We start from the raw sequence: 22,048 nt of genomic DNA, 5'->3' as shown, positions 1-22,048 counted from the left end.
GGCGGTGCGGTCCCCTACGGCACTGCGTAGGATCCTACGGTCTTGGCGTGCATCCGTGCGTCGCTGCGGTCCGGTCCCAGGTCGACGGGCACGTGCACCTTCCGCCGACCACTGGCGACAACATCGATGTACTGTGGAGACCTCACGCCCCACGTGTTGAGCAATTCGGCGGTACGTCCACCCGACCTCCCGCATGCCCACTATACGCCCTCGCTCAAAGTCCGTCAACTGCACATACGGTTCACGTCCACGCTGTCGCGGCATGCTACCAGTGTTAAAGATTGCGATGGAGCTCCGTATGCCACGGCAAACTGGCTGACAGTGACGGCGGCGGTGCAGAAATGCTGCGCAGCTAGCGCCATTCGACGGCCAACACCGTGGTTCCTGGTGTGTCCGCTGTGCTTGTACAGCCCTCTCGCAGTGTCCGGAGCAAGTATGGTGGGTCTGACACACCGGTGTCAATGTGTTCTTTTTTCCATTTGCAGGAGTGTATAAAAACTTCGTTGACGTCACCTGATAGAGAACTCAAGAAGATTTTACCGCACATGTCTGTTCTGATGTATTGTGAAGCAAATACTGTCCTCTTGTTTATATTGACCATATGTGGTGAGCCCATTAAACATGCATGTATTGGCCCTCTGGAGCAGGTGACCAGTGATGCCAGTCGCTTTCATTGATCTGCGTAAAGTTTTGTCGCCTGTACTGGAGGAAGACCATATCGACTATGAATCACAAGGAGAGTTCTTTGTTTCATTAACAGTTTCGTAGATTGTTTTTGCTGTAACGCACTGAAGTGCTGTGTAACTAGAGCTGCGTACAAGGCATAGATTTTGTTTTTCTACCACGAATTCAAGTTATGTGTTTGGTGCTAAACGGATACAAACACGTTTTGATCCAATGTCTCTCAAAGAAAGCCTGACATCGCATGGTGTGAACTATACTGCTCCCACGACACACAGGTTGTTGAAATAAAAGACTGAGGTGGTGTTAATTTTTGATAAAAATATGAAAGACATTGCAACATATGGAAATTGGAAGAGTTTGTTGCATTGTGGAGCATTTCCAAACAGCTGTATCGGGATATCAGATATCTCAGTGTTTCGTTTCAAAAAGTATTGATTCCTCGTACTGCAGCCTTGTACGCGATGACTGTTTCGGTGCTGGCCATCCCCAGAGTTGTTGCTCCAACCAAAACTCTCTTCATCTCAAACAAGTGGTGTCAGTCAATCATTATGTGGTAATCAAGTGCCAGTAGATGCATAATATGGAAAAAACACTGTGGATATGGGACAGTGTACTGTAATAAGCACCACAGTTGATAGTGTGATCAATTTCAGCACTTTTACCATTTTATTCGTTATATCAATGCCAAAAAATTTCATGGCAGCATGCTACCCAGTTTCTACATCATCGGTGAACCATCCCTCCACTACTTTGCGAGCACCATGTACTAGATTGTGAATGTAGGTAGATGACTGTGCAGAATGTCCGTTCACGCTTAATTCTCAGACATATGCACCAAAGCATACTGGGCAGCGTCCTAGACCAGTGCTATTATATTTCTACCACTTCGACCATAGTGCAGAATTTACGATTATTATTGCCCATCTTTTCCTATGTGGATGAGGGTCACACAGTATTCTCGCATTTGTAGGATAAAGTTAGAGACTGAAAGATCTCTCCGAGCTGACTTCGGCCAACCCTCCGGCCGATTTAATTTGCAACTGACCAGAAGCAAGAGTTTCTATAGTGCTAAAGCTGTGCAAATAGCGAAATACTCTTGGCAAAATGATTCTGCAGTGGGTGTAAGAAAATTTAAATTAATCCTGCTAAAGAGCATAACATCTCAGATATAATTTATATTACCAATATTTGTAACAAGATTTTCTACTTCCTGCTGTATTAACAACCACCAAGGCACCTTGACTGCGCCTATCACACCTTCTTTTTATACTCTAAAGATCTATTATGATGGCTCATGATCACCCCACTCACGCTATTTTGTGTGCTGCATGTGCAACGGATGGAGGGAGACAGTCCTTCTTGAGCTTCATTCTTCTGTCCGAGATATAACAGCACAGTAGTCGGGTGGCATAGTATAGCACTGTACGCGAATGCATTCAGCCACTTCTAAACAAATATTCTACAGTTGCATTATTATTCCATTTGCTCTATTTTCTGAATACCTGTGTTGCAAATGGCTCCCATGACCTTTTCCTCCCACTGGTGGATTCACTTTCGGACACAAAATACATCACTGGACATAAGGCACGAGGGACCCAAGTTTGAAACTTATCCCGAACGTAGCAAACTGTAGATCTGCTTCTGACCTTCACTCCAGACATGTTTCATAGCGGGTCCATCTTCAAACCCCATGCCAGATAGCGTATTTTGGAGTCGCCTCAGAACATCACTTCCGATATAATGTGTGGCAAATCCACACTTGAACAATAATAACTCGGTTCTGCTCTGGGTGATCATAGGAACACAATAAAGGAGATTAGGTTATGTACAGTGTGATATTTATATACAGTCATTTGGTATCGATTAATAGTATCTGCTATGCTCCTGAATTTCTTTGTGCAGTCAGCGTGTACTCTACGTGGTTGATAATTTCCTCCTGTACGTTTTTGTGCTCTTTTTCTAGTTGCGATAGCTCACCACCTGTCAGCCATCCAACTAATGGAACAGTGCAGTCGGAACGGGATGGGATTTCGAGAGAATCACCAGCGGTCTGTATTTTGGCAGCGGACATCTCTTTCTCGTCGAAATCAGGTGGATTCAAATGCTATATATTTAAGACTGGAAGATTTGTGAGAAAACGTTAGGTAAGCGATACTCTGACGAAAGGGTAGTTGAGGAGTGAGCTTTATACCGCTTCTGCTAAGTCTTATGGGTAAACATATTACAACTTCTCACCTATGTCTTACAAAGTGATTGCGGTGAGAAAATTAGGAGCTAATATGAAGATTTTTACTGAGAGATAATCAGCAGCAGAAGATCCGTCTTTTGCTTTTCTCACTATATAAGTGACAATATAATTCCGTGAGTTTTGTGTGCCTGTAAATGGATGTACTGACATCTCAACGTATAAACTAATGTTAGATTCACATCTATATGCATACTTCGCAAGCCATTGTACGGTGCGTGGCGGAGGGTGCCCTGTACCACTACTAATCATTCTGTTCATAAATAGAGCGACGCTACCTATATATTTCTGTTATCTTCGCAATCCCTACGTTAAATATTCATAGGCGGCAGTAGAATCTTCCTGCAGTCAGCTTCAAATGTCGTTTCTCAGTAGTCTTCCTCAAAAAGATCATCATCTTCCCTCCAGAGATTCCCATTGGAGTCTGCGAAGCATCCACCCACTAATTTCAGGGAGTCAGTAGGAACGCTTCTATAGCGCTGTATTTTGAGGGAACCTAGGTCCTGCAGACTCATACACGTTTAGCATGCGGCGCACAGTAGCTCGGTAGTTTGTGATAACTCACTGCATGAGCCTCCTGCGATATTAAAAACACGCGTTGCAGAACCTCTCAGTTTGCAAGAGGGATGAGGGGATGAGTATTGTTCTACACCCTGTTATTTATCTTAGTGACTTCTAAGCACACAGTCCTCCTGAGAAGGATAGGACAACTTCTGCGTGTCTGGAATCATTAACAGCTGCCGGCATGGAGAGCAGTGGGTTGTTGGCCAGGAATAGTACAGCCCGGATGTGCAGCAGGAGATTCGCGATCCGGTGACACCGGTGGCATCTTTTCACATACGACCCTGTGGAGGAGGCACTGTGGGGATGGAGAAGGAAGTGGAACATCCTACAGTCCCCATAGACCCACAGGTCTCAGCAGGACCAGTTTAGGAGCAATATACCAGAATTCAAAGTGACTTGATCCGTTAGCATGACAAGAGAACTGAGAAACTGAATGCAATTAGCGTTAGATATCTTCAACATTGTGTCGATGGTTACCACTCACTTTGGTATCAGAGGAAGTGTCTACCTAGCCTGTGGTGGGAAGCCAACAGAGACGTCACAGAAATGTCTGTAACAGTTATCTGGCGAGCGTAGTCCGACTGCAGGAAAAATAATTACTCGTCATGCTGATAGACTCTCATGATTTTTCTTCCCCCTACTTATACCTCCCGAGGAGATCACGAATGTAAAACTAGAGAGATTCGAGCGCGCATGGAGGCTTTCCGGCAGTCGTTTTTCCCGCGAACCATCCGCTACTGGAACGGGAAAGGGAGGTAATGACAGTGGCACGTAAAGTGCCCTCCGCTACACACCGTTGGGTGGCTTGCGGAATATAAATGTAGATGTACATGATCAGTTTAATTAACTAGCCTATCAATCTGAAATCAGTGACGTGCTCCAGGCGGGTGGAAGCATGGGGGGTGGAAACATGGGCGGGTGGAAGCATGGGCGGGTGGAAGCATGGGCGGGTGGAAGCATGGGCGGGTGGAAGCATGGGCGGGTGGAAGCATGGGCGGGTGGAAGCATGGGCGGGTGGAAGCATGGGCGGGTGGGTGGAAGCATGGGCGGGTGGAAGCATGGGCGGGTGGAAGCATGGGCGGGTGGGTGGAAGCACGGGCGGGTGGAAGCATGGGCGGGTGGAAGCATGGGCGGGTGGAAGCATGGGCGGGTGGAGCATGGGCGGGCGGATGGAAGCATGGGCGGGTGGAAGCATGGGCGGGTGGAAGCATGGGCGGGTGGAAGCATGGGCGGGTGGAAGCATGGGCGGGTGGAAGCATGGGCGGGTAGAAGCATGGGCGGGTGGAAGCATGGGCGGGTGGAAGCATGGGCGGGTGGAAACATGGGCGGGTGGGTGGAAGCATGGGCGGGTGGAAGCATGGGCGGGTGGAAGCATGGGCGGGTAGAAGCATGGGCGGGTGGAAGCATGGGCGGGTGGAAGCATGGGCGGGTGGAAGCATGGGCGGGTGGGTGGAAGCATGGGCGGGTGGAAGCATGGGCGGGTGGAAGCATGGGCGGGTGGAAGCATGGGTGGGTGGAAGCATGGGCGGGTGGAAGCATGGGCGGGTGGAAGCATGGGCGGGTGGAAGCATGGGTGGGTGGGTGGAAGCATGGGCGGGTGGAAGCATGGGCGGGTGGAAGCATGGGTGGGTGGAAGCATGGGCGGGTGGAAGCATGGGCGGGTGGAAGCATGGGCGGGTGGAAGCATGGGCGGGTGGAAGCATGGGCGGGTGGAAGCATGGGCGGGTGGGTGGAAGCATGGACGGGTGCAAGCATGGGCGGGTGGAAGCATGGGCGGGTGGGTGGAAGCATGGGGGGGTGGAAGCATGGGCGGGTGGGTGGAAGCATCGGCGGGTTGAAGCATGGGCGGGTAGGAGCATGGGCGGGTGGAAGCATGGGCGGGTGGAAGCATGGGCGGGTGGAAGCATGGGCGGGTGGAAGCATGGACAGGTGGAAGCCTGGGCGGGTGGAAGCATGGGCGGGTGGAAGCATGGGCAGGTGGAAGCATGGGCAGGTGGAAGCATGGGCGGGTGGAAGCATGGGCGGGTGGAAGCATGGGCGGGTGGAAGCATGGGCGGGTGGAAGCATGGGCGGGTGGGTGGAAGCATGGGCGGGTGGAAGCATGGGCGGGTGGAAGCATGGGCGGGTGGAAGCATGGGCGGGTGGAAGCATGGGCGGGTGGAAGCATGGGCGGGTGCAAGCATGGGCGGGTGGAAGCATGGGCGGGTGGGTGGAAGCATGGGCGGGTGGAAGCATGGGCGGGTGGAAGCATGGGCGGGTGGAAGCATGGGCGGGTGGGTGCAAGCAAGGGCAGGTGGAAGCATGGGCGGGTGGAAGCATGGGCGGGTGGAAGCATGGGCGGGTGGAAGCATGGGCGGGTGGAAGCATGGGCGGGTGGAAGCATGGGCGGGTGGAAGCATGGGCGCGTGGAAGCATGGGCGGGTGGGTGGAAGTATGGGCGGGTGGAAGCATGGGCGGGTGGAAGCATGGGCGGGTGGAAGCATGGGCGGGTGGAAGCATGGGTGGGTGGAAGCATGGGCGGGTGGAAGCATGGGTGGGTGGAAGCATGGGCGGGTGGAAGCATGGGCGGGTGGAAGCATGGGCGGGTGGAAGCATGGGCGGGTGGAAGCATGGGCGGGTGGAAGCATGGGCGGGTGGGTGGAAGCATGGGCGGGTGGAAGCATGGGCAGGTGGAGGCATGGGCGGGTGGGTGGAAGCATGGGCGGGTGGAAGCATGGGCGGGTGGAGGCAAGGGCGGGTGGAAGCATGGGCGGGTGGAAGCATGGGCGGGTGGAAGCATGGGCGGGTGGAAGCATGGGCGGTTGGAAGCATGGGCGGGTGGAAGCATGGGAGGGTGGGAGGAAGCATGGGTGGGTGGAACCATGGGCGGGTGGAAGCATGGGCGGGTTTAAGCATGGGCGGGTGGGTGGAAGCATGGGCAGGTGGAAGCATGGGCGGGTGGAAGCATAGGCGGGTGGAAGCATGGGCGGGTGGGTGGAAGCATGGGCGGGTGGAAGCATGGGTGGGTGGAAGCATGGGCGGGTGGGTGGAAGCATGATCAGGTGGAAGCATGGGCGGGTGGGTGGAAGCATGGGCAGGTGGAAGCATGGGCGGGTGGAAGCATGGGCGGGTGGAAGCATGGGCGGGTGGAAGCATGGGCGGGTGGAAGCATGGGCGGGTGGAAGCATGTTCGGGTGGAAGCATGGGCGGGTGGAAGCATGGGCGGGTGGAAGCATGGGCGGGTGGAAGCAGGGGCGGGTGGAAGCATTTGCGGGTGGAAGCATGGGCGGGTGGAAGCATGGGCGGGTGGAAGCATGGGCGGGTGGAAGCATGGGCGGGTGGAAGCATAGGCGGGTGGAAGCATGGGCGGGTGGAAGCATGGGCGGGTGGAAGCATAGGCGGGTGGAAGCATGGGCGGGTGGAAGCATGGGCGGGTGGAAGCATGGGCGGGTGTGTGGAAGCATGGGCGGGTGGGTGGAAGCATGGGCAGGTGGAAGCATGGGCGGGTGGAAGCATGGGCGGGTGGAAGCATGGGCGGGTGGAAGCATGGGCGGGTGGAAGCATGGGCGGGTGGAAGCATGGGCGGGTGGAAGCATGGGCGGGTGGGTGGAACCATGGGCGGGTGGAATCATGGGCGGGTGAAAGCATGGGCGGGTGGAAGCATGGGGGGGTGGAAGCATGGGCGGGTGGAAGCATGGGCGGGTGGAAGCATGGGCGGGTGGAAGCATGGGCGGGTGGGAGGAAGCATGGGCGGGTGGAAGCATGGGCGGGTGGAAGCATGGGCGGGTGGAAGCATGGGCGGGTGGGTGGAAGCATGGGCAGGTGGAAGCATGGGCGGGTGGAAGCATGGGCGGGTGGAAGCATGGGCGGGTGGAAGCATGGGCGGGTGGAAGCATGGGCGGGTGGAAGCATGGGCGGGTGGAAGCATGGGCGGGTGGGTGGAAGCATGGGCAGGTGGAAGCATGGGCGGGTGGGTGGAAGCATGGGCGGGTGGAAGCATGGGCGGGTGGAAGCATGGGCGGCTGGAAGCATGGGCGGGTGGAAGCATGGGCGGGTGGAAGCATGGGCGGGTGGAAGCATGGGTGGGTGGAAGCATAGGCGGGTGGAAGCATGGGCGGGTGGGTGGAAGCATGGGCGGGTGGAAGAATGGGTGGGTGGAAGCATGGGCAGGTGGAAGCATGGGAGGGTGGAAGCATGGGCGGGTGGAAGCATGGGCGGGTGGGTGGAAGCATGGGCGGGTGGAAGCATGGGCGGGTGGAAGCATGGGCGGGTGGGTGGAAGCATGGGCGGGTGGAAGCATGGGCGGGTGGAAGCATGGGCGGGTGGAAGCATGGGCGGGTGGGTGGAAGCTTGGGCGGGTGGAAGCATGGGTGGGTGGAAGCATGGGCGGGTGGAAGCATGGGCGGGTGGAAGCATGGGCGGGTGGAAGCATGGGCGGGTGGAAGCATGGGCGGGTGGAAGCATGGGAGGGTGGAAGCATGGGCGGGTGGAAGCATGGGCGGGTGGAAGCATGGGCGGTTGGAAGCATGGGCGGGTGGAAGCATGGGCGGGTGGAAGCATGGGCGGGCGGAAGCATGGGCGGGTGGGTGGAACCATGGGCGGGTGGAATCATGGGCGGGTGGAAGCATGGGCGGGTGGAAGCATGGGCGGGTGGAAGCATGGGCGGGTGGAAGCATGGGCGGGTGGAAGCATGGGCAGGTGGAAGCATGGGCGGGTGGAAGCATGGGCGTGTGGAAGCATGGGCGGGTGGAAGCATGGGCGGGTGGAAGCATGGGCGGGTGGAAGCATGGGCGGGTGGAAGCATGGGCGGGTGGAAGCATGGGCGGGTGGAAGCATGGGCGGGTGGAAGCATGGGCGGGTGGGTGGAAGCATGGGCGGGTGGAAGCATGGGCGGGTGGAAGCATGGGCGGGTGGGTGGAAGCGTGGGCGGGTGGAAGCATGGGCGGGTGGAAGCATGGGCGGGTGGAAGCATGGGCGGGTGGAAGCATAGGCGGGTGGGTGGAAGCATGGGCAGGTGGAAGCATGGGCGGGTGGAAGCATGGGCGGGTGGAAGCATGGGCGGATGGAAGCATGGGCGGGTGGGTGGAAGCATGGGCAGGTGGAAGCATGGGCGGCTGGAAGCATGGGCGGGTGGGTGGAAGCATGGGCAGGTGGAAGCATGGGCGGGTGGAAGCATGGGCAGGTGGGTGGAAGCATGGGCAGGTTGAAGCATGGGCGGGTGGAAGCGTGGGCGGGTGGGTGGAAGCATGGGCAGGTGGAAGCATGGGCGGGTGGAAGCATGGGCGGGTGGAAGCATGGGCGGGTGCAAGCATGGGCGGGTGGAAGCATGGGCGGGTGGGTGGAAGCATGGGCGGGTGGAAGCATGGGCGGGTGGAAGCATGGGCGGGTGGAAGCATGGGCGGGTGGGTGGAAGCATGGGCAGGTGGAAGCATGGGCGGGTGGAAGCATGGACAGGTGGAAGCCTGGGCGGGTGGAAGCATGGGCGGGTGGAAGCATGGGCAGGTGGAAGCATGGGCAGGTGGAAGCATGGGCGGGTGGAAGCATGGGCGGGTGGAAGCATGGGCGGGTGGAAGCATGGGCGGGTGGAAGCATGGGCGGGTGGGTGGAAGCATGGGCGGGTGGAAGCATGGGCGGGTGGAAGCATGGGCGGGTGGAAGCATGGGCGGGTGGAAGCATGGGCGGGTGGAAGCATGGGCGGGTGCAAGCATGGGCGGGTGGAAGCATGGGCGGGTGGGTGGAAGCATGGGCGGGTGGAAGCATGGGCGGGTGGAAGCATGGGCGGGTGGAAGCATGGGCGGGTGGGTGCAAGCAAGGGCAGGTGGAAGCATGGGCGGGTGGAAGCATGGGCGGGTGGAAGCATGGGCGGGTGGAAGCATGGGCGGGTGGAAGCATGGGCGGGTGGAAGCATGGGCGGGTGGAAGCATGGGCGCGTGGAAGCATGGGCGGGTGGGTGGAAGTATGGGCGGGTGGAAGCATGGGCGGGTGGAAGCATGGGCGGGTGGAAGCATGGGCGGGTGGAAGCATGGGTGGGTGGAAGCATGGGCGGGTGGAAGCATGGGTGGGTGGAAGCATGGGCGGGTGGAAGCATGGGCGGGTGGAAGCATGGGCGGGTGGAAGCATGGGCGGGTGGAAGCATGGGCGGGTGGAAGCATGGGCGGGTGGGTGGAAGCATGGGCGGGTGGAAGCATGGGCAGGTGGAGGCATGGGCGGGTGGGTGGAAGCATGGGCGGGTGGAAGCATGGGCGGGTGGAGGCAAGGGCGGGTGGAAGCATGGGCGGGTGGAAGCATGGGCGGGTGGAAGCATGGGCGGGTGGAAGCATGGGCGGTTGGAAGCATGGGCGGGTGGAAGCATGGGAGGGTGGGAGGAAGCATGGGTGGGTGGAACCATGGGCGGGTGGAAGCATGGGCGGGTTTAAGCATGGGCGGGTGGGTGGAAGCATGGGCAGGTGGAAGCATGGGCGGGTGGAAGCATAGGCGGGTGGAAGCATGGGCGGGTGGGTGGAAGCATGGGCGGGTGGAAGCATGGGTGGGTGGAAGCATGGGCGGGTGGGTGGAAGCATGATCAGGTGGAAGCATGGGCGGGTGGGTGGAAGCATGGGCAGGTGGAAGCATGGGCGGGTGGAAGCATGGGCGGGTGGAAGCATGGGCGGGTGGAAGCATGGGCGGGTGGAAGCATGGGCGGGTGGAAGCATGTTCGGGTGGAAGCATGGGCGGGTGGAAGCATGGGCGGGTGGAAGCATGGGCGGGTGGAAGCAGGGGCGGGTGGAAGCATTTGCGGGTGGAAGCATGGGCGGGTGGAAGCATGGGCGGGTGGAAGCATGGGCGGGTGGAAGCATGGGCGGGTGGAAGCATAGGCGGGTGGAAGCATGGGCGGGTGGAAGCATGGGCGGGTGGAAGCATAGGCGGGTGGAAGCATGGGCGGGTGGAAGCATGGGCGGGTGGAAGCATGGGCGGGTGTGTGGAAGCATGGGCGGGTGGGTGGAAGCATGGGCAGGTGGAAGCATGGGCGGGTGGAAGCATGGGCGGGTGGAAGCATGGGCGGGTGGAAGCATGGGCGGGTGGAAGCATGGGCGGGTGGAAGCATGGGCGGGTGGAAGCATGGGCGGGTGGGTGGAACCATGGGCGGGTGGAATCATGGGCGGGTGAAAGCATGGGCGGGTGGAAGCATGGGGGGGTGGAAGCATGGGCGGGTGGAAGCATGGGCGGGTGGAAGCATGGGCGGGTGGAAGCATGGGCGGGTGGGAGGAAGCATGGGCGGGTGGAAGCATGGGCGGGTGGAAGCATGGGCGGGTGGAAGCATGGGCGGGTGGGTGGAAGCATGGGCAGGTGGAAGCATGGGCGGGTGGAAGCATGGGCGGGTGGAAGCATGGGCGGGTGGAAGCATGGGCGGGTGGAAGCATGGGCGGGTGGAAGCATGGGCGGGTGGAAGCATGGGCGGGTGGGTGGAAGCATGGGCAGGTGGAAGCATGGGCGGGTGGGTGGAAGCATGGGCGGGTGGAAGCATGGGCGGGTGGAAGCATGGGCGGCTGGAAGCATGGGCGGGTGGAAGCATGGGCGGGTGGATGCATGGGCGGGTGGAAGCATGGGTGGGTGGAAGCATAGGCGGGTGGAAGCATGGGCGGGTGGGTGGAAGCATGGGCGGGTGGAAGAATGGGTGGGTGGAAGCATGGGCAGGTGGAAGCATGGGAGGGTGGAAGCATGGGCGGGTGGAAGCATGGGCGGGTGGGTGGAAGCATGGGCGGGTGGAAGCATGGGCGGGTGGAAGCATGGGCGGGTGGGTGGAAGCATGGGCGGGTGGAAGCATGGGCGGGTGGAAGCATGGGCGGGTGGAAGCATGGGCGGGTGGGTGGAAGCTTGGGCGGGTGGAAGCATGGGTGGGTGGAAGCATGGGCGGGTGGAAGCATGGGCGGGTGGAAGCATGGGCGGGTGGAAGCATGGGCGGGTGGAAGCATGGGCGGGTGGAAGCATGGGAGGGTGGAAGCATGGGCGGGTGGAAGCATGGGCGGGTGGAAGCATGGGCGGTTGGAAGCATGGGCGGGTGGAAGCATGGGCGGGTGGAAGCATGGGCGGGCGGAAGCATGGGCGGGTGGGTGGAACCATGGGCGGGTGGAATCATGGGCGGGTGGAAGCATGGGCGGGTGGAAGCATGGGCGGGTGGAAGCATGGGCGGGTGGAAGCATGGGCGGGTGGAAGCATGGGCAGGTGGAAGCATGGGCGGGTGGAAGCATGGGCGTGTGGAAGCATGGGCGGGTGGAAGCATGGGCGGGTGGAAGCATGGGCGGGTGGAAGCATGGGCGGGTGGAAGCATGGGCGGGTGGAAGCATGGGCGGGTGGAAGCATGGGCGGGTGGAAGCATGGGCGGGTGGGTGGAAGCATGGGCGGGTGGAAGCATGGGCGGGTGGAAGCATGGGCGGGTGGGTGGAAGCGTGGGCGGGTGGAAGCATGGGCGGGTGGAAGCATGGGCGGGTGGAAGCATGGGCGGGTGGAAGCATGGGCGGGTGGGTGGAAGCATGGGCAGGTGGAAGCATGGGCGGGTGGAAGCATGGGCGGGTGGAAGCATGGGCGGATGGAAGCATGGGCGGGTGGGTGGAAGCATGGGCAGGTGGAAGCATGGGCGGCTGGAAGCATGGGCGGGTGGGTGGAAGCATGGGCAGGTGGAAGCATGGGCGGGTGGAAGCATGGGCAGGTGGGTGGAAGCATGGGCAGGTTGAAGCATGGGCGGGTGGAAGCGTGGGCGGGTGGGTGGAAGCATGGGCGGGTGGAAGCATGGGCGGGTGGAAGCATGGGCGGGTGGAACCATGGGCGGGTGGAAGCATGGGCGGGTGGAAGCATGGGCGGGTGGGTGGAAGCATGGGCAGGGTGGAAGCATGGGCGGGTGGAAGCATGGGCGGGTGGGTGGAAGCATGGGCAGGTGGAAGCATGGGCGGGTGGAAGCATGGGCGGGTGGGTGGAAGCATGGGCAGGTGGAAGCATGGGCGGGTGGAAGCATGGGCGGGTGGAAGCATGGGTGGGTGGAAGCATGGGCGGGTGGAAGCATAGGCGGGTGGAAGGATGGGCGGGTGGAAGCATGGGCGGGTGGAAGCATGGGCGGGTGGAAGCATGGGCGGGTGGAAGCATGGGCAGGTGGAAGCATGGGAGGGTGGAAGCATGGGCGGGTGGAAGCATGGGCGAGTGGGTGGAAGTACGGGCGGGTGGAAGCATGGGCGGGTGGAAGCATGGGCGGGTTGAAGCATGGGCGGGTGGAAGCATGGGCGGGTGGAAGCATGGGCGGGTGGAAGCATGGGCGGGTGGGTGGAAGCATGGGCGGGTGGAAGCATGGGCGGGTGGAAGCATGGGCGGGTGGAAGCATGGGCGGGTGGAAGCAAGGGCGGGTGGAAGCACGGGCGGGTGGAAGCATGGGCGGGTGGAAGCATGGGCGGGTGGAAGCATGGGCGGGTGGAAGCATGGGCGGGTGGAAGCATGGGCGGGTGGAAGCATGGGCGGGTGGAAGCATGGGCGGGTGGAAGCATGGGCGGGTGGAAGCATGGGCGGGTGGGTGGAAGCATGGGCGGGTGGAAGCATGGGCGGGTGGAAGCATGGGCGGGTGGAAGCATGGGCGGGTGGAAGCATGGGCGGGTGGAAGCATGGGCGGGTGGAAGCATGGGCGGGTGGAAGCATAGGCGGGTGGAAGCATGGGCGGGTGGAAGCATGGGCAGGTGGGTGGAAGCATGGGTGGGTGGAAGCATGGGCGGGTGGAAGCATGGGCGGGTGGAAGCATGGGCGGGTGGGTGGAAGCATGGGCGGGTGGAAGCATGGGCGGGTGGAAGCATGGGCGGGTGGAAGCATGGGCGGGTGGAAGCATGGGCGGGTGGGTGGAAGCATGGGCAGGTGGAAGCATGGGCGGGTGGAAGCATGGGCGGGTGGAAGCATGGGCGCGTGGAAGCATGGGCGGGTGGAAGCATGGGCGGGTGTACCACTGATACGATTCAAGAGTTGGAGCGGTGATCTGGCTTTTCTTCGTTGCTGAGAGAAATTATAATGGAATTTCAATCTCCCACCTACAGAGAGAGAGATGGTCATCGTAATAAAATCAGCTATATTATCGCATTTATAAAGTGATATTTAGTACAAATTTGATATTTACAGCTTCTCTGTGCTATTAACTTGAGAAACTTTGTGTGTGACGAGACATTTGTTTACTTTAAGAGAGTTCGAAAGTGAGGAGGTATCTTGTGACAGAAGTAAAGAGTACTCCGTCACGAAACAAAAATGAATTTAATATTCTAGTCCTGCGATGCAGGACATCGCAGATGCATTTATTTAATTAATTAATCAATCATTCTCAAAGAGTTAGGGAATATTTCAAAGAAATGCACAGCTGGGTATTTACCAGATGTTCACCATTTTGTTCAGGGCAAAGGTCGGGCTATGGCACGCAACAGACGCTGCCTATTTCTTCTCAAATGTCTTTGTTCCATCCACAACAGGTTTCCATAGGAGTAGAACTGTGAGATCGAAGGGATGTACCTGCTACCAATACCATGTCTGCACGAGTGTCAAGGACATGGGAGCTGGGTGGAAGGGGGGAGGGGTGGGGGAACATGTTGGTCTATACGTGTGTGTGTGTGTGTGTGCGTGTGTGTGTGTGTGTGTGTGTGTGTGTGTGTGTGTGTGTGTGTGTGTTCGTGGCAAAATCCTACATTGCCAACACTTTCTCAATTATGGACGGCTGCAGAGGCAATATGGCTTAGTACTTCTGCAAAGGACTTCCAACGACATATTAAGTCCATGTATGCTGGAGTTTGTGCACTAAGCTAGGAAAAAGGAGGTCCGAGACGATGTTAGGGGGTATCCCATGACTTTCGTCACCTTAATGTGTTATTATCCGTAGTAGTAGTGGCAGTTATTACACACAAAATATTGAGAGACCGAAGTCTCCAAATTTCTACCACTTCAAATGTAAAGAGTCCAGCAATTAGTGATTCACAAAGGTCCCGAGTTCGAGTCTCGGTCCGGCACACAGTTTTAATTTGCCAGGAAGTTTGACTCATTTGTCTTTCATCATTTTAAAAAGAAAAGTGTTCAAATTTCTTTTTATTCCCAGCTTAGCTTAAGCGGTAATGTTGGTGACGGTAGGGGGATAGGGGGAGATGGGAGGAGGCTACTGTTAGGGACAATGGTCGCAGGGTCGCAGTAAGATCGGGTACGACTTTGTTAGAGAGAGCTGGAGGACAAAGCAGAGACTGCCATATATCCAACAAGTAATCGAAGACATTGGGTGCAAGTGCTACGCAGAGTGGCACAGGAGTGGAATTTCTGGTAGGCTGCATCAAACCAGTAAGAAGACTAACCACTAAAAAACGAAGGTGGACTGAAAATGAGGTTTAAGGAAAAGAATACTGATTTGATAAGCAGGAAAACTGCCTGAGGTAAGGTAGGTTCCCAGCTCCATACCAGGGCTTGTACATGAATTTAATGTCCCAGGTATATCCAGTATTTCACTGGTTCATAAGAAATTTTCTCCTGAGGAGTGTAGCACGAAGTAGGTTACCACATTGGAAGCCTGTAATAGACGTAATGAGGGATGAGTTATTGAGTGTGCCCATGCAGCAGGAACAACAGGCACCTTCCATTACCTTATTAAATTCCCATCGTTCGTCTCGAGGCTGCCAGAGTTTAAACAAACATGGAATATGAGACCATCTTCTGCAGCAAATAACTTTGGACGTGTACGACGCCACCGTAAATGCAGTTAACAGCGGTGGGAGGGGCAGGACGGCCCTATCTGCCATCGGCGGCTGCCTCTTCGCCTGCCGCGCCGCGCCGCGCCGCGCCGGCCAATCAGCTGCCGGCGTGTGATTGGTCGCTGCGGGCGCCGCGAGCAGACCTAACAGCAGCAGCCGCAGCTCCACCTGTGCCGGCCGGCCGCGGACCACTAAGTCAGCGCTGACAGCCGCGGCCTACAGCTGGCGCCGCCTAATGACGCAATCTAAATGCAACATTATCCGTGGAGCAGCCGGAAGCCCGGATCAGACGGCGATGAGACCATTGCCTGCCACAGCAGGTACAGTTCAGCTATAGTCACCTGCGTTCCGCCGCAGACCAGTAGCAGTCCTCTCTTCTCAGAGAACAAAACTGTGTATCAGAGCTCACTGCCTGGTACGAAGACAGTTCAATCCTGATGAAGGTCTACGCGCTGGTCTATGCTACGCATGTACTCACGTGTCTGCTTTCCCATTGAATCCCATATCGGGTTGCATCTGCTTACAGTATTCAGGTTCTGATCTCTCTAGAGTACTCTGATGGCCATTAAAAGTTGCTACACCAAGAAGAAATGCAGATGATAAACGGGTATTCATTGGACAAATATACTAGAACTGACATGTGATTACATTTTCACGCAGTAAGGGTGCATAGATCCTCAGAAATCAGTACCCAGAACAACCACCTATAGCCGTAGCGACGGCCTTGATACATCTGGGCATTGAGTCAACCAGAGCTTGGATGGCGTGTACAGCTGAAGCTGCCCATGCAGTTTCAACATGATACCACAATTCATCAATAGTAGTGACTGGCGTATTGTGACGAGACAGTTGCTCGGCCACCATTGACCAGACGTTTTCAATTGGTGAGAGATTTGGAGAATGTGCTCGCCAGGGCAGAAGTCGAACATTTTCTGATCCAGACAGCCCCGTACAGGACCTGCAACATGCGGTCGTGCATTATCCTGCTGAAATGTAGGGTTTCGCAGGAGTCGAATGAAGGGTAGAGCCACGGGTCGTAACGCATCTGAAACGTAACGTCCACTGTTCAAAGTGCCGTCAATATGAACAAGAGGGGACCGAGACGTGTAACCAATGGCACCCCATACCATCACGCCGGGTGATACGCCAGTATGGCGATGACGAATATATGCTTGCAATGTGCGTTCACCGCGATGTCGCCAAACAAGGATGTGACCATCGTGATGCTGTAAACAGAACCTGAATTCATCCGAAAAAATGACGTTTTGCCATTCGTGCACCCAGGTTCGTCATTGTGTACACAATCGCAGGCGTTCCTGTATGTGATGCAGCGTCAAGGGTAGCCGCAGCCATGGTCTCCGAGCTGATAGTCCATGCTGCTGCAAACGTCGTCCAACTGTTCGTGCAGATGGTTGTTGCCTTGCAAAACGTCCCCATCTGTTGACTCACGGATCGAGACGTGGATGCATGATCCGTTACAGCCATGCGGATAAGATGCCTGTCATCTCGACTGCTAGTGATACGACGCCGTTGGAATCCAGCACGGTGTTCCGCATTACCCTCCTGAACCCACCTATTCCATATTCTGCTAACAGTCATTGTAACTCGACCAACACGAGCAGCAATGTCTCGATACGATAAACTGCAATCACAATAGGCTACAATCCAACCTTTATCAAAGTCGGAAACGTGATGGTACCCATTTCTCCTCCTTATACGAGGCATCACAACAACGTTTTACCAGGCAACGCTGGTCAACTTCTGTTTGTGTATGAGAAATCGGTTGCAAACTTTCCTCTTGTCAGCCCGTTGTAGTTGTCACCACCAGCGTCAACCTTGTGTGAATCCTCTGAAAAGCTAATCATTTGCATATCAGAGCGTCTTCTTTCTGTCGGTTAAATTTCGCGTCTGTAGCACGTCATCTTCGTGGTGTAGCAATTTTAATAGCCAGTAGTGTATTTGTACCCTCTACACTTCCCTCTGTTATCAAATTAACTATCACAGCGACATTCTAGGAAGACATGAAACGTTTCGTCTGTCTTCAGAGCTCCTGTGGCGTCGAACGAAGTGTAACTCACGAGTGAAGATGCAATCGAAGCGATCTTAGCGAATTTAGCCGTGCGAGGAAGTTTTATTTATTTTGGTTTTAGGCAAAATTAGCAACACAGTCAAAGCAGTTATAATAGTACAGAATTAACATAAATGACTTAAAATAAAATGGTAGAGTAAGATTAGCTTTCGGGACAACCGATGTACTCACTTCCAGCATGCTGGATGGCAATAGGAAGCAGCTTACTATGATTCAGTGATATTACGAAACCCTCAGAGTTGTACAGACATTTGTATTTATTTCAACGACGACAAGTTTCAGGCCTTAGTTTATTATCAATCCATCCACTTAAGTGCTACCATAATGTGTGTAAGCTGGCCAAACTGTGCTGTACTTAGCACTAGGCTGTAGTATGCAAATCGTACCTTGCCCTTAGCCACTCACACAGGCAATGTGGCCAGTGTACACACATTATGTTAGCAGTTACGTGGATGTCTTGATAGTGGATTAAGGCCCGAAACTGGTTGCCATTTAAATAAAAACAAACTGCTGTACAACTTCGAGGTTTCGTAATTTCATTGGCTAACCGATACACAAAGGAGATTTACGTGAAGTCTATTCTTGCAAAGTTATCATTTGGAGTATTTTATTCAAGAAAGCCTAAATCTGCTTGCGTACGTACCAGTTCGTAATTTAAAAACTATATATAGGAACCATAATCTGAGTCTTCATGTTGTTGTTGGTGTGGTCTTCAGCCCTGAGACTGGTTTGATGCAGCTCTCCATGCTACTCTATCCTGTGCGAGCTTCTTCATCTCCCAGTACTTACTGTAACCTACATCCTTCTGAATCTGCTTAGTGTATACATCTCTTGGTGTTCATATACAAATATAAATTCTTAATATGAAATATGTATTTTCAGGATTTTCGGGATAGAGATATTCATAAACGAATGTTTATAACGGAAGAATTCGACATCGCTATGTTGTTGGGTAAATACGCAGTCGATAGACACAATCTCCGGAATATGATTGCCACCACTTCATGATCAGCGCTGAACTGTATGGAGCATGCTCACAAATGTTTACTGTGCAGCACGCAGACGTACTCCTGGCAGTCCACATGTGGACGCCATAACGAAAGATGCAGTGAGTGCTATGGATAGTAGAGTTCCGATCTGTAACAGATGCTCAGAGGCATGCAAGAAGAGAATGGAACGTGGATCCTACCGTACGTAAATCCATTTATCAGTGGGACAGAACTCTTCGAGGAATGGGAAGCTTTATTTCAGATGCTGGAAAACATCCTAAAACGCTTGTGAACGAAGAGGCCGTGAAACGCGTGAGCGAAGCATTCGCTAGAAGACCACGTAAATCCATTAGACAAGTTAGTAGGGAAATAGCCGCCCCCGATGGCCACTGCACGACATTGTGCACAAATGTCTCTGGTCGTGGGCTTACAAACACCAACTTTTGCATCACACTAAGCCTGAGGATCCCCGCAGAGATATGATTTTGTTGTTGAAATGTTGCATCACACGGACGAAAAAAAGGCTACCTCAACCCAGTGTTGTTCTTTGATGAACCTGCCTACCACATACGTATATGGCAAAGTTAACCGACAGTGTCGAACATGGGAAAGTGAGACTTCAGTAGAAATGATTGAGTACGAAAGGGAAACACCGAAAGTTAACGTGTGGTTGGGATTACATAACCATTGTGTAATTGGTCGATTTTATATGGAGTCTACAGTGAAAGGGTGCATCTACCTCGACATGTTGGCAAACTATGCAGCTACACAGATGGCTCCCGACGTTATTTTCTGTCACCTTACGCACTATCATGCGGATTGTACTACATTTCTCCATGAGATGTTTGGTGAGCGTTGGATCGCAGTTTCTGGCTCCTTGAGTCTGTCAATCTGGCTCCGCTGCATTTCAATACTTGGGAGCTTATCAAGGACATTGTTTACAATACAAAGGTTCGAGATCTGGTAGATTTGAGACAACGGATCTATGCCGCAGTAGAGGTCAAGATACCTGCCATGCTTATAAACATGTGACGAGAAGTGGAGTACCGTTCAGATATCTGTCGAGCTGCAAACGGTTCCTGTGTTGCACTACACCAACATGCATAAAAATGTTTGAGCTCCTCTGTACAATGTTGGACACATAAAGTTATAAACCTTAATAGGTACTAAAATATAATCAAATCTTTTTGCATATCTGTAGCACGAACAATCTGTACATACATACAAAAGTACAACACATTGTTGTAACAGGACTTTCACCATGAGAGTATTTCACCCTAGTGGATCCATAGTATCAAGTTTTAACTGCGCATATCGGCTTCTTTCAAGTATTCCGCTATCAGATTGTACTTATTTGCATCGAATGGGTAGAGTACGAAGGTGACACTTGTAGGTAGTGGAAAACACCTTTCAGCCAGTTTCTTGTATTGCAATTCTTCTTCCTTCTTCTGCTTAGTGCATACCAGTATTACATGCTGCCACTTCAGTTTGATCCTCATCACGATGTCTAGCACCTAGATTGTTTAAACGATATAAATGTGCAAGGTAACATCCTTGTCTTCAGCCTCATACGAATGATGTAGTTTGCCTGGCATAGCTCTACATGGAGGCACCAGCAGCCCCGACAGGCCGCCGCTGGCGCGCCGGCGCCCGGACCCGCGACCCCTAATGACGTTGCAGTCGATGTATTTCTTAATATCGCTTTTGGAAGAAGCAATCCAGGTCTTATTTGGCTTCACACAATACAAACATGGCCGAGGACAGACTTCAGACTGCGTGACCGCTAGGTGTCTGCCATTACGTTGTCCAGATACATCTCATTCACGGTTCCAGTCATGGTAAACAGCTTTTTTTCCTTCCATTACCAAAGTGACAGTTCTTTGATGCCCCAGAGTGTGTTCTGCCAATCGATCCCTTGTTTTAGTCAAGTCATCCCAAAAGTTCCTTTGTTCCCCAGTTCAGTTTGGTATCGCTTCATTAGTTACGTGATCTACCCATCTAATCCTCAGCAGTGTGCTATTGCACCACATTTCATAACATCCTACATATTCTCATCTTCCCTGAACTGATTGTCATTCATATTTCACTTCCGTTCAAGGCTACACTCCAGATAAATACCTTCAGAAAAGATGTCCTAGCATTTAAATTTACATTACGTGTTAACAAATTTCCATTTCTCAGAAATGCTTTTCTTGCTATTGGCAGTCTACATTTTATATTCTATCCGACTATCATCAGTTATTTTGAAACTTCTTGGAGTATTAAAACTGTGTGCCAGACTGCAGTTCAAAACTGGGACCTTTGCCTTTTATGTGGAAGTGCTCTAGCGACTGGGCTTTCCAAGTATATCTCACAACCCATACTCGCAGCTTTACTTACCTGTACCTTATTCCCTACATTGCAAACTTATTTATTTTGCTACCTAGGTAGAGAGCTGATCTACTACTTTTAGTGTTTAATTTCGTAATCTAAATCCCTTACCATAAAGTGATCTGACTTATTTCGGCTACTTCCCATTTCTCCTGTTTTACTTTTGTTTGTGTTCATCTTAGTATAATTTCTTTACAGGACATTGCCCGTTTCGTTCAACTGCTGTTCTAGGTCCTTTGCTGCCACTAACAGAATTACAATGACATCCTCAGTAAATCTCAAAGTTTTTATTTCTCCTTGGCTGCCTTTACTACTTGTTCAATGTGCAGACTAAATAACATCGTGGATAAGCTACAATCCTGTCTCATTCCTTCGTCAAGCGCTGCTTTCCTTTCATGTCCTTCAACTCTTACAACTCGCTTTCTGGTTTTTGTACAAAATTTAAATAAGCTTTCGCTGTCCAAATTTCAACCCTACTATCTTTAATATTTCAGAGATTGTGGTGTGGTCCTGTAAATAATGTCAAAAGCCTTCTCTAAGTTTAGATTAGATTTACTTTCATTCCAATTGATCCTTGGAGAGGAGGTCCTCCAGGATGTAGAACATATATGACAAATGTTTACAACTCAAACAAATAAGCTGATGTACCATCCCAAGGCTCCCAAGTGGAATTATCGTCATTTTTTAATGAACACTAAATGAACGAGTCATTTTACAAATATTAATGCACTGAATTAAAAATAAAAAAGTTTTATTTATTTATTTATAAGGTAATAAATGTGCAATACAACTACTATAATACTTATTTACAATGGACACATAACTGCACTGAAATGGTGCAGAAGTTTGTACTTACACACACACACACACACACACACACACACACACACACACACTTATTTACAATGAACGCATTACTGCCCTGAAACTGTGCAGAAGTTTTATATATTGCGGTCTTCAGTCCTGAGACTGGTTTGATGCAGCTCTCCATGCTACTCTATCCTGTGCAAGCTTCTTCATCTCCCAGTACCTACTGCAGCCTACATCCTTCTGAATCTTCTTGGTGTATTCATCTCGTGGTCTATCTCTACGATTTTTACTCTCCAACGCTACTTTGTGAACCCTTGATGCCTCAGGACATGTCCTACCAACCGATCCCTTCTTCTAGTCAAGTTGTGCCACAAACTTCTCTTCTCCCCAATCCTATTCAATACCTCATTAGTTACATGATCTGCGGCTGCAACGGTCGCAGGTTCGAATCCTGCCTCGGGCATGGATGTGTGTGATGTCCTTAGGTTAGTTAGATTTAAGTAGTTCTAAGTTCTAGGAGACTAATGACCACAGCAGTTGAGTCCCAGAGTGCTCAGAGTCATTTGAACCAAGTTACATGATCTACCCACCTAAT

General features: G+C 53.8%; 5 protein-coding genes across 5 annotated transcripts; all 5 read left to right on the top strand.

Moving 5' to 3' along the window:
• Positions 1-4,388: 4,388 nt before the first annotated feature.
• LOC126355604 (uncharacterized) lies at positions 4,389-6,530 on the top strand. The gene has a single exon (XM_050005967.1). It carries the CDS (start codon positions 4,389-4,391, stop codon positions 6,528-6,530), a length of 2,142 nt encoding a protein of 713 aa, XP_049861924.1.
• On the top strand, positions 6,527-7,114 carry LOC126355603 (circumsporozoite protein-like). The gene has a single exon (XM_050005966.1). The coding sequence runs from the start codon at positions 6,527-6,529 to the stop codon at positions 7,112-7,114; it is 588 nt and encodes a 195-aa protein (XP_049861923.1).
• A 36-nt stretch (positions 7,115-7,150) lies between these two features.
• Positions 7,151-7,570, top strand: LOC126355602 (circumsporozoite protein-like). Its single transcript, XM_050005965.1, has one exon. It carries the CDS (start codon positions 7,151-7,153, stop codon positions 7,568-7,570), a length of 420 nt encoding a protein of 139 aa, XP_049861922.1.
• A 12-nt stretch (positions 7,571-7,582) lies between these two features.
• LOC126355601 (uncharacterized transmembrane protein DDB_G0289901-like) lies at positions 7,583-9,946 on the top strand. The gene has a single exon (XM_050005964.1). The coding sequence runs from the start codon at positions 7,583-7,585 to the stop codon at positions 9,944-9,946; it is 2,364 nt and encodes a 787-aa protein (XP_049861921.1).
• A 100-nt stretch (positions 9,947-10,046) lies between these two features.
• On the top strand, positions 10,047-15,310 carry LOC126355600 (uncharacterized transmembrane protein DDB_G0289901-like). The gene is made up of 2 exons (XM_050005963.1): positions 10,047-13,415; positions 15,164-15,310. Exons 1-2 carry the CDS (start codon positions 10,047-10,049, stop codon positions 15,308-15,310), a joined length of 3,516 nt encoding a protein of 1,171 aa, XP_049861920.1.
• Positions 15,311-22,048: the final 6,738 nt, after the last annotated feature.

Source organism: Schistocerca gregaria, chromosome 3 (assembly GCF_023897955.1).
Source record: "Schistocerca gregaria isolate iqSchGreg1 chromosome 3, iqSchGreg1.2, whole genome shotgun sequence".
Classification (NCBI taxonomy): Eukaryota; Metazoa; Arthropoda; class Insecta; order Orthoptera; family Acrididae; genus Schistocerca; species Schistocerca gregaria.
This window is presented reverse-complemented; position numbering and strand designations above follow the sequence as displayed.

Bases quoted from the DNA above. Each gene is read 5' to 3' on its own strand.
- LOC126355604 (XM_050005967.1), top strand. From the start codon at position 4,389: ATGGGGGGTGGAAACATGGGCGGGTGGAAGCATGGGCGGGTGGAAGCA.
- LOC126355601 (XM_050005964.1), top strand. From the start codon at position 7,583: ATGGGCGGGTGGGTGGAAGCATGGGCGGGTGGAAGAATGGGTGGGTGG.
- LOC126355603 (XM_050005966.1), top strand. From the start codon at position 6,527: ATGATCAGGTGGAAGCATGGGCGGGTGGGTGGAAGCATGGGCAGGTGG.
- LOC126355600 (XM_050005963.1), top strand. From the start codon at position 10,047: ATGGGCGGGTGGGTGGAAGCATGGGCAGGTGGAAGCATGGGCGGGTGG. The intron at 13,416-15,163 runs GCGGGTGTACCA...CATCTTCTGCAG, and splicing joins ATGGGCGGGTGGAAGCATGG to CAAATAACTTTGGACGTGTA.
- LOC126355602 (XM_050005965.1), top strand. From the start codon at position 7,151: ATGGGCGGGTGGAAGCATGGGCGGGTGGAAGCATGGGCGGGTGGAAGC.